Source organism: Aethalodelphis obliquidens, unplaced genomic scaffold (genome assembly GCF_003676395.1).
Source record: "Aethalodelphis obliquidens isolate GAN/ISIS:26980383/991018 unplaced genomic scaffold, ASM367639v1 scaffold77, whole genome shotgun sequence".
Taxonomy (NCBI): domain Eukaryota; kingdom Metazoa; phylum Chordata; class Mammalia; order Artiodactyla; family Delphinidae; genus Aethalodelphis; species Aethalodelphis obliquidens.
Window position 1 is genome coordinate 175,819 of NW_020838021.1, and position 10,673 is coordinate 186,491.

Here is a 10,673-nt window from a genome sequence, read left to right on the forward strand (position 1 = left end):
CGGCAGGGAGGCAGGTGAGGCGGGTAGGGAGCCGGGGGGCCTGGGCGCCCCCTCACCGCCTGCCACTCTGCAGGCAGCACCATCTACCTGTGGGAGTTCCTCCTCGCACTTCTGCAAGACCGGAACACCTGCCCCAAGTACATCAAGTGGACCCAGCGAGAGAAAGGTATCTTCAAGCTGGTGGATTCCAAAGCGGTGTCCAAGCTGTGGGGGAAGCAGAAGAACAAGCCTGACATGAACTATGAGACGATGGGACGGGCACTAAGGTAGGAGCCACTGCCCTGAGGAGTCACCAAGCTCTTCCTTCTGTCCAGGGAGTCCCGTCGCTAAGGGGCCTCCAATTTTCCCTGAAGACTGGGCTCTGGGTGATGTGTAAGTGCCTCGCTCCTGTGGCCTGAGTCACCGGGACGCTCTTCCGAGGAGGGAATTCCTGTGACTCTCCCGTTTGCTTGCCCCCCAGCCCATTTCCCAGGTCCCGCCTGGGAGGGACAGTCCCCTTCCTCTTGCATTTCTGTCCTAGCCTTTTTTTCTTTTTAGAGCAGAAAGAGAACTTTAGGGCCCCCCATCCCCAAGAAGGGCTTCCTTCATATTCTGCAAGCTAGGGGTCCAGGAAGATGGGCCTGACTTACCCACTGTCGGTCTCTCAGGTTGGGGGACTGCTGAACCCCCATCGTCCACCCCTCCCATCCTTCACTCGCTCCCGTCCTCTGCCCCAAAGCAGGATGGGGGTCAGCATTTGAAATCCCTGCTTGTGGACCCTTTGAGTCATCAGGGGGGAGATATCAGAAATTTCATAAAAGCCTTCCAAGTCCGAGAGTTGGCCCTTCCCCTTCCCTTGCCCTTGGGCTCCCGTCTGGCTCCCCGACCAGCCTCCACCTCGTGCGCACCCTGCCCGGGAGGGTGGTGTGTCCCTGGCTCACCCCCCACTTTCTGTCCCGTGTCCCACAGATATTACTACCAAAGAGGCATCCTTGCCAAAGTGGAAGGGCAGAGGCTGGTGTACCAGTTTAAGGAGATGCCCAAGGACCTGGTGGTGATTGAAGATGAGGACGAGAGAAGTGAAGTCCCAGCCACATCCCCTCAGGCCTCCACTCCCTCCACCTCGTCCAGCAGCACCACCCGGCGAGCCAGCTCCAGGGTATCATCCAGAGCTGCCCCGCATGGCAAGGGCGCCACTTCCTGGGAAAAGCCAAAGGTTCAGCACGTTGGTCTACAGCCATCTGCGAGTCTGGAATCGGGACTGTCTCTAGACGAGGAGATCCCCACTACCTCCACGGTGCTTGTCTCTCCACCAGAGAGCCAGGCCAAACGCACCAAAGCTGTGAGGTAAGTGCGCCCAGGCCGTTCCAAGTCTTCCCATAGTACCTCGTGATGGGGAGCGTTTTCAGCTTCTTGCAAAGCTCCGCTCTCTCTCGGGTCTCCTGGGACCCTTGTGGCATCCCTGGGAAGCCAGTGGGACACTTGTTGGTTAAAAGAGGAAAAGTGACTTGCCTGAGGTCACACGCCAATGTAACGGCCAAGCCAACTGTTGACCTGGGGTGCTTCTCTTGCCAGCTGGGGCTGTTTCTGTTACCCCAGAGTGCTCCCCAAGCAGCCACCGGGAGCCTCTACTCCTGGGCTCGTCCCCCCAAGCCTCCTCCACTCCAGAAAAGAGGCAACATCCTGCCTTCCTCAGGCCCTCCAAGCCCACCAGGAAAGCTCTTGCTACTTCTTGTCCACACTAAGGTGCCTCCAATTTTCCGTGGAAACTTTGGCCTTCGTCTGGTTTATATGTATGTACCTGTCACTACGCTGGTGTGGGCCACAGGGATGCTCTTCTGAAGAGGGACGGCAGTAGAGTGGAGCGGTGACAAACACGAGCTCTGGAGTCAGAAAGCCTTGTGTCCCTGTTACTAGCTGTGTGGTCTAGGGCAAGTTACCTAACCTCTCTGTTCCTGTTTCCTCACACAGTAAAATCAGATTGTTAATCTTATTCGACTCATGGCTGATCGGAAGATTGAGTGAAATCCTGCATGCCAGCCAGTTAGAATGATCCCTGACCTTTACTAAGTGCTCAACAAACGGTAGCCAAAGTGACGACAAAGAAAACGCCTTCAGCTCCGTTCCTCCTGTGCCCTCCTTCTGAGCCTCCTACCTGAACCAAATCTGTTTTCTGTTTCTCCTCAGTACTTCTTCAGTGCCCAGCAACATCCACCTAGGAGTGGCCCCTGTCGGGTCAGGCTCGGCCTTGACCCTGCAGACCATCCCGCTGACCACAGTGCTGACCAACGGGCCTCCTGCCAGTACTACTGCTTCAACCCAGCTCGTTCTCCAGAGTGTTCCGCCTGCTTCGACCTTCAAGGACACCTTCACTTTGCAGGCCTCCTTCCCCCTGAACACCAGTTTCCAAGAGAACCAGGTGGCAGCACCAGGGGCTCCGCTGATTCTCAGTAGCCTCCCCCAAATTCTGGCTGGGGGCAACTGTCCGACCAATCCAGCACCACCCTCGGTCACAGGGGCTGGCCCAGCAGGGCCCAGCTCTCAGCCCCCCGGGACTGTGATTGCGGCCTTCATCAGGACTTCCGGTGCCACAGCAGCCCCTGGGGTCAAGGAGGGGCCTCTGAGGCCCTCCTCCTATGTACAGGGCATGATGACTGGGGCCCCCATGGAGGGGCTGCTGGTTCCTGAAGAGACCCTGAGGGAGCTCCTGAGGGATCAGGCTCACCTTCAGCCACTTCCAACCCAGGTAGTTGCAAGGGGTTCCCACAATCCGAGCCTTCTGGGAAACCAGACTTTCTCTCCTCCCAGCCGCCCCACTGTTGGGCTGACCCCGGTGGCTGAACTTGAGCTCTCCTCGGGCTCAGGGTCCCTGTTTACGGCTGAGCCTAGTGTGACCACATCTGGGAGCCTACTGACCAGATCCCCAACCCCAGCCCCCTTCTCCCCATTCAACCCCACTTCCCTCATTAAGATGGAGCCCCATGACATATAAACGGAGGGCTTGGGGGGAAGTGTGACCCACCAGGCAAAGTGGAGCAGCATTTGTATATGGACTTCCTCTAAGATCCTGACTGAAGGCGTGCACCTGCCCTTATATTTCAGTGGGGGGTCAGTACACCACAACCCCGTGCCCCACCCCTGCCCGGCGTCACCATGGCCAAGACAGGCCCAGTCGGAGCATCCCTGGTGTCAGACCACAGCTTTCAAGAGCACTAGGGGCTATGTTCTTGTCGGGGTAATAGGCTGACTTGGTGACGGAGGGCAGACCTCCTGAGACGTCTGTAGCCAGGGCTGGGGTAGGGGCTTCGTGAGAAGAGTCTTTTTGCCTGACTGTATTTCACCATCTTCTTTCCCTCCACAGAGTACTTACTATCCCGTACGTGAATATCTCTGTATGTATTTGTGTGTACTCGTGGGTCTGTATCTCCATTTCTTTGGTGAGGACGGGGGTGTAGCTGTGAGGTCTTCAAGGGTGTGTGTCTCTCTGTGGGTCAGCCACAGAGATGGGGAGTTTTCTGTTTTAAGGGAAAGCCTTCTCCGGTTCCCTTTGTACAAACCAAGATTCGGTTGTTCTGAGCCTATGGGGTACAGGTTGGAGCCGCCACATCTGGAGAGATGTCACAGAGCTGGAGCAGGTCCAGGGGAAGAGACCTTCGATGAGCATGTGTGTTGGGGAAGACGCTTTCTTCCTGGGGTCAGCCTCTTTGCCCACCAGTCATTAGCCAGCAGGCCGGAAACATCAGCTCCCCAGAGCGCTTCGCTGAAGCGCCCCTCCAGGGGCAGACCCAGCCACAACGTCCCCGGGGGGAGGGGGGCTAAATTAGCTGGATGTTTGCGCCAAGGGCTCGGGCTGTAATACCAGCCTTCACGGGTGCCCTGCCCTGCACCCCGAATCCTGGCTTCCCTCTTGATTAATTTTGCCCCTGCCGCTTCCCTGCTGGCAGGCGGGGCCGGGGACAGTCGGATAATCCAGTAGCGGTGTGCTTCGGGCCCACCTCTGTCCCCGCTCGTGCCTACTTGCTGCTCAGCCTACTTTCTACTCCCCTCACAGGTCGGTCCACCCAGCCACTTCCGCGACCGCTGCAGCAGACCACCTCCAGTGGGCCGCGGCCCCTGACCTCCAGCTTTCTCACCTCACCCTGATTCCTCCTCCACGAAGACGGGAGCCAGCAGCTGTGAGCTCCCTGTTCCTCCTGTCTCTCCATGTGCCTTCCTTCCATCTTTCCTCTTTCTGAGAAGGGGTCAGCCAATTTTCTCTTGAAGTCAACCCCTCGGCCTGGGGCCTCCATCCTGTCCCCTGTCTCTTCTGTGAATTCGCTTTCCTCTCTCTGCCACGTTTCAGAGCCAGCCTAAGAGCTCTAATATGTCAGCCTTGGAAACAGTGATATTATCTGGTGAATTTGGTTAATGTGAATCAGTGCCTCAGGACCTTTGCTATGTCCCTGGCACAAAACCAGCCACGTGACCTAACTACCTCCCCTGGTTGCCCTTCTCTCTCCTTCTGGTCACTGCCAAGCCCATTATCGTCCTCTTGTTCTCCCTCTTCTCCCCCCAGGAGGGAAGCATACATGGTTGTGCAGGTGTATTTCTCACACGTCTCCAGCGCTTGGCGTTAACGTGATTTTTTTCTAATAAAATCAGTTTATTATGACCATTTCCTGGTGGCGGAAAGTAAAGCATCTTGAAGGGGGTCACCTTTAAAAGTAATTTTGGCACAAAGGTGCCACGTGGGTTGAGACTGGCCCTGCCCCCCTCACCCCAACCCCATAGAACTCATCATACGAAGGTCTTCTTCACACTTCTTGGCCCCTGTGAGCCCTCACGGCACATGACACTACTTCCCATCCCCTTGGGCACTAGCTGGGCTCATCCGAGTCCTCCGTCACCCTCTCTCTCTGTGCCCGTCGGGCTCCACATCCACCACTTTACATGTGGGTGCCCCCAAGGGCCTCATCCACCCTCCTGGCTCCAGGAGGGCTCTTTGGGTTGGGTCTGGAATCTAGAGCTCCAGCCCTCACTCTTCTCCTCAGCTTGTGGCTCACAATCCTAGCGGTCTGCTGGACAGTTCTACCCGGGTGCCTGTCAGTCCCTCAAAGAGTGCCCCTCTATCAAAAATGGCTATTTGAAAGTCCTCCACACACACAAAACCTTTCGAAACAAAAAGGCCATCATGACTTGCCTGTTTCTCTTAATGCTGCCACCATCTTCCTGACCTTCTAAGCTTGACATTTGAGAGCCAGCTGATGGCTGTGTTCACTTGACCCTGTCCCCGCCCCATTTCCTGAACTCCAGCGCAGTTTGCCATTGTCTCTCAAATCTGGCCGTTCTTCCACATTCCCAGCCTAGCTCAAACTCACTCAGAGCTTAACCCCGTCCCCAGACATATTGGCAGCCCCCCAGGGTGATCCGACTCAGCCCCTCCAATCTGCCAGGGCACCACCTCTGTTCTTCCTCTGCCAGGGTGCCTCCAGGTCGGGGTGACACTCAAAATACTTAACCTCCGGGTTTCCCTGGTGGCGCAGTGGTTGAGAGTCCGCCTGCCGATGCAGGGGATCCCAGTCCGGGAGGATCCCACACGCCGCGGAGCGGCTGGGCCCGTGAGCCATGGCCGCTGAGCCTGCGCGTCCGGAGCCTGTGCCACAACGGGAGAGGCCGCAACAGTGAGAGGCCCGCGTACGGCCAAAAAAAAAAAAAAATTAACCTCCAATCTGTTCTGAGCAGCTGGGCATTAACCCTTTATTTTCTGAATCGTGAGGCAGTCCAGGGGTCCTGGAGGAGGTGTGGGGGAGCACTTGAGGGCTCAGGTCAGCCGTTCCAGAAGTATTTTGCGCTTAGCATCAGCTCTGTCTTCAGACAAGTTCCCAAGTCTTCGACCTTCTGGCAAGGCCCTTCACCATCAGGGCCTGACTTCCCCAGTCGGCTCAGCATTGCTTCCCTGACCTGTGTACTGCTCCAGTCAAAGGGGTGGATTGGCTGGCCTTTGAATGTGCCTCTGTTGGAGTTTCCCACCTCTGTGCTTTTGCTTTACTTGCTTCTGCTCAACCGGAATGGTCTTCCCACCCCGCTAGTACCAATTAGGTTGTATCCATCCTTCAAGTCTTGGTTCATGGAAGCTGCCTCCCCAGACCAGTTTTGGCAGTTTTGGCAACCGATTGTGAGCAGCCTGTGACATCTCTATAATAATCACAAACTGTTACTTACATCCTCAATGACCTGAACCTATTTAGTCTCCCCAATTACCTTCTGAGGGGCAGGGGACTGTATCACCCAAAGAGCAGGGCACACTACGAAGAAACTAGTGAGCATCAGCGGACGGTTACTGATTGAGCTGGTGAGAGATGGGGGACCAAAGTTTGAGGTAGGTGACCTCCAACCTCCCCTCTGCACAGGCACTCACCCCAGGTGCTCCACTGCCCAGGGCCTGCCCTCCCTGGCTCAGTGCCCTCATGGTACCCCCCACCCCACCCCCCAGCCTTAGCATCCAAGAGTTGTTACTACTTTGAACATCCCCTGCCCCTAAAGAAACTTCCCTGTCCAGTTTCTTTCCTACTCGAAGTGTTAAATTAGCTAATCTGATAAACTAACCTGTGCTGATATAGTTATGGGAGAGGGCTAGAGGAGAGCCTCAGGAGACAGGTTCATTTCAACCAGGGTCACGTGGCAACAACATCCCTGCCTTTGCAATGGTTAATAGAGTCAAGAGACTTGCTCCTCACCCCCAGCAGCTGATGCATTACTCCCTCCTCTGAGCTCCCACAGCACTTTGTATATACCTCTTATTGTAGCACTTAGCACATGGTAGCTCCTTAGCTATGTGTTTATGTATGTTTCCCCTCCGATAGACTGTGAGCTCCTCAAGGACAGGGACTGTGTGTTAGTCACTGATGTATCCCCAGCGCCTAGCACAGTGCCTGGCACACAGTAGGTGCTCAATAAATGTTTATTGAAAGAATGAATGAGTCCTGTTTCTAACCATGGGGATTTCAGCCCTATACTAAGGCAGGCAAGAGGGGCGAGAAAAGGACAACCCATCCTTGGGGGCTACCACGGCTCTTTTCCCCTCATATAGCACTGCAGGCACCTGCCTCCCTTGCCCACGTCTGCAGCCACCCCAGGACAGCGACAGCAGGGTCCACAAGGAGACCAAGGCTGCTTCCAGCAATGCCTTGCTGCCACCAGGTGCCCCGAAGACTCTGAACTCCTGCCCTTTTCTGCTGCCCCCTTCCTGGGACAGACTCATCACTATTTCCTCATCCCTGGGTGGGACTGAGTGGTAGAAGCGTCAGGCCCTGTGGGAGGGGCGGAACAAGAAGGTATTCTCACGATCGTAGTCTTTCTGACCCCATCATGTATTTTTAAAGAGGCGGTTGCCTCCGGCTCCAAAGCCGCTGGATCCGAGGTGAGTGCGCTCATTCCCCTCCGGCTGCTCCCAGGCCTGGGAGGCCAAGGCGGTCGCAGCCTGTGAGAGCCTCGGCCTTGGCACGCCAGGCGTGCGGCCTGCGTCCAGCAGGTGGCGCTATGGAGCCGGCGCAGGCGGGCGGGTGACCCAGCGGAGCCCGGGAAGGGAGAGGCGGCCAGGGCGGGGCGTGCCGCTCTTGGCGGAGGCGGCCGCGGCCGGCATCTTCCTCTGCCTCTGTCCTGACCCTGCGCCCCAAACTGTCCCTGGGCGGCTCCGGCCCCCACCAAGGCCTTCCATCGCTCACTACCTTGGAACTTTCGCCCCGGCCCCCTCCCCCTCCCCTTCCCCTTTCTAGGGGGAATTCAGCAGTCGAATGAATGCCCTCTCCCCATTGGCCGGTCGCGCCCTGGCCCCGCCCCGCAGCCACCCACCCCCAGCCTCCGGGACTAGCAGGTGAGCAAGCGGCGGGCCTGGCCTCCTGCGCCGGCCGCCACTCTCGCACGGGCGGCGGGAGTGAGACCGGGCCGCCGCCCCCAGTCGCGGGGCGCCCGGCCTGGCCACCTCCCCACCGCGGCCTGCGTTTAGCTACACTTGCGCGCACCGCCGCTTTCAACCTTGAAATCGGAGAGTGATCGAGGCACTCGCGACAGCCGTCTGCGCGCGGAGGGCCCCGACCGCCCGCGGCGTGAGCCCGAGTTCCTGGGAGGCGTCCGAGTCCGTTTGCCCAACGCTGCAGCTTAGCAGCCCGCCTCGCCATGGAAGCCCGTGGTCTCGGGGAACACGTGGAGCCTGGCCCGCCCTGTTGCGGGGTCCAGAAGGCTCCAGCACTTGGCCCCTCCCCCTGGGAGCTAAGCAGGTCGCCCTTGGGGCGGACCTCATCCTCCGCAAACCACACACGCACTTGTCTTAGCAGGGACGGGACACCGTAAAGCACCCAACAAGCTTCCCCGGCACAGGGTAAAATACGGAAGGGGCAGGAGCTTACCGCCCAATTCCCCCCCCCCCAACCCAAATAGATCGCGGGTCGTCCTTTCTCAGAGTACGGAGACTTGAACAGGGCCTCCCTCTCAACCCTGCACCCCACAAATGAACATTCTGGTAAGACCATCATTAACTGTAAGCTCGTGACCTCAGCACGTAGGAGGAACTAACTTCAGCTAAACAGCCATGTTTACTCAGTGTGATTCTCTTCCGTCGGCAGTAAATTGAGCCCCATTTGGCAGATGGAGTAATGAAGGCTCGAAAGATTAGGTTCTCTCTCACCCGAAGTCAGCCTAGATGGTAAGTGGTGGGCTGGCTCTTTCCCCTAGGCCGCACTGAAAGGATTAGATCACTTAATAAGAGGCCATCGTCCTCACCCCAGTCCGGACCAGGGATGCAGATTTACCCCCTGCTTTATGGGAGTCACAGTCCGTACCTCCTGCTTTGCTCTTCCCACTCTGGCAGAAGGGCAGTGAGAGGACTCCAGAAAAGGTGTGGGGAAGGGAACCCAAAAGCAAGAAAAGAAACTGCTGTTTGGTCCCGCTTTTAACTCATCCCCTTTCTCCAGAGAAATAAAGGGGTGTGCACACCCACACACCCCAAACACCCATGGCTGTCCACGGGTCCCCAAAGGACCATCACCTATTCCTTTGGAGTCATTCGGACTTTGCCCACAGCATGTCCCTCCTGCCCTAAATGGAAATCCTTACAGCATCCCCACGACTCTCCCTTCATCCTTTCTTCTGAATCTCAAGGGATCACCTTTTCCCCTCCCTCTGCCTGTCCTACCTCCAGCACATTTTACCAATGTATTAAAAGAAAACCAAAAAAATACTCTGTCATACCTGGTTTAAAGAGTTCCCATGGTTCCCCATCACCTCAGGCAAAAGTCAAAGCCATACTCCGTGGCATGGCTGGCAGGGCTCCTACACCCTCCTCCCCCACCTGTACCTTCTAGCTCCGGTGACACTGAAGTGGGTTGTAGTTTCCTGCACATACTACCCTTCTTTGTCTCCAAGCCTGTGCTCAGATGTCTCCTTAGTTCAAAGATTCTTCCCTACCACCCCTAATTCCCATTTTCCTACTTGTCAACTAGGCATCACTTCTGAACAACCCTGTGCCCCTGCCCATCCCTCTGAGCTCCCATAGCATCCCTGGCTTAGCTGGATCCTTGCACTCGCCACATGGCCTCAGGTGTTGTTTGGGAACCCGAGGCCTCAGGATCAGAAAGTGGGTAAGTGCAGGCTCACAGATCACTCCTGGGGCTGGCTGGGCTCCTGTCGGCCAGACACACAGACCCCTGGCCTGTACGCTGATACGACTCTCCAGAGACTGCAGCCACAGTGAGAGGTCCTAAGAACATAGCTTAAAAGGGCCTCATCCCAGGCCTGCACGCATCCCGTTCCCCTCAAACAATAACGGGCTCATTCTGGAGCCAGCAGTCAGAAGGAATTATAGTTTCTACCACTGTTTTTCAGAAGTAGGGAGAAAAGTTGTAAAATCCAGGATGGGCATCTTGCCTCCATAGTAGCGGGGTCTTAGGAAAGCAGAACCACAGAAAAACTGCACTGGGTACGGGGGCAGGGGGCACACCGGCATGACAGTGAGGGCAGTGACAAGACCATGAAGTCAGCTGCTGACACTGGTGGCCTAGGGCAGGAAAGAGAGCTGGCAGGCAGGTGATTTCCTTGAGTTAAAGAGCGGCATCCCTCACAGCCACCTAAAAGGTGGTCCCTCCCCACATCATGCTCCTCCTGTGCAGCGCACGCCCGGGGGGGACCCCACCAACCCCCGCCGCCCCACGCCAGACCAACGCAGGTGCTCAATTCTCCCCACTGGCCACCCCCGGGATTTGCCCCGGCCTTTCCTTTCCTCTCCAGATCTTGCCCCAGTGACCCAAATGCTCACTGGCCACTCCACCTTGTCCTCATTTGCTGTGCCCATAAGGACCCAAAACTGCAAAGCAGGATCAGGGCTTTCCCCACTGACTTCATGGGGACGCCCACCTTCTGTAACCACGGAAGAGCCAATACGGGGAGGAGAGAAGACAGGAGACAGAAGCCCTGACACAGGTTTTTCAGTATGCAAGTGTTTTTGACTCCACAGCCAGTTGCTTAAAATTAAACATAAAGGGCAGCCAGAATACACACCCAAATGCAAAAAAGTAAAGGCAAACATAAAATAAACCACACAATACCATGACCCCCAACAGAACCAAAAAGTTAAAACCCCAAAAAACCCCTCATCTTTTTATATATATATATATATATATATATATATATATATATATATATATACACATATATATATATAT

The 10,673-nt window shown here is 56.2% G+C and overlaps 1 protein-coding gene across 9 annotated transcripts in view; it reads left to right on the top strand.

Annotated features, from left to right (window-relative positions):
* Positions 1–5,390, top strand: part of ELF4 (E74 like ETS transcription factor 4) — a 38,883-nt gene extending 33,493 nt beyond the window's left edge. For 5 of the 9 annotated variants that reach the window (XM_027092362.1, XM_027092359.1, XM_027092360.1 and 2 more), the window contains 4 exons: positions 74–266; positions 949–1,326; positions 2,167–2,725; positions 3,341–5,390. In XM_027092362.1, the coding sequence (XP_026948163.1) occupies positions 74–266; positions 949–1,326; positions 2,167–2,725; positions 3,341–3,835 (1,625 nt within the window). In that variant the 3' untranslated portion in view covers positions 3,836–5,390. Of the gene's footprint in view, positions 1–73; positions 267–948; positions 1,327–2,166 lie in introns of all 9 variants that reach the window. The other 4 variants (XM_027092364.1, XM_027092363.1, XM_027092365.1 and 1 more) reach the window with 3 other exon arrangements.
* Positions 5,391–10,673: the final 5,283 nt, after the last annotated feature.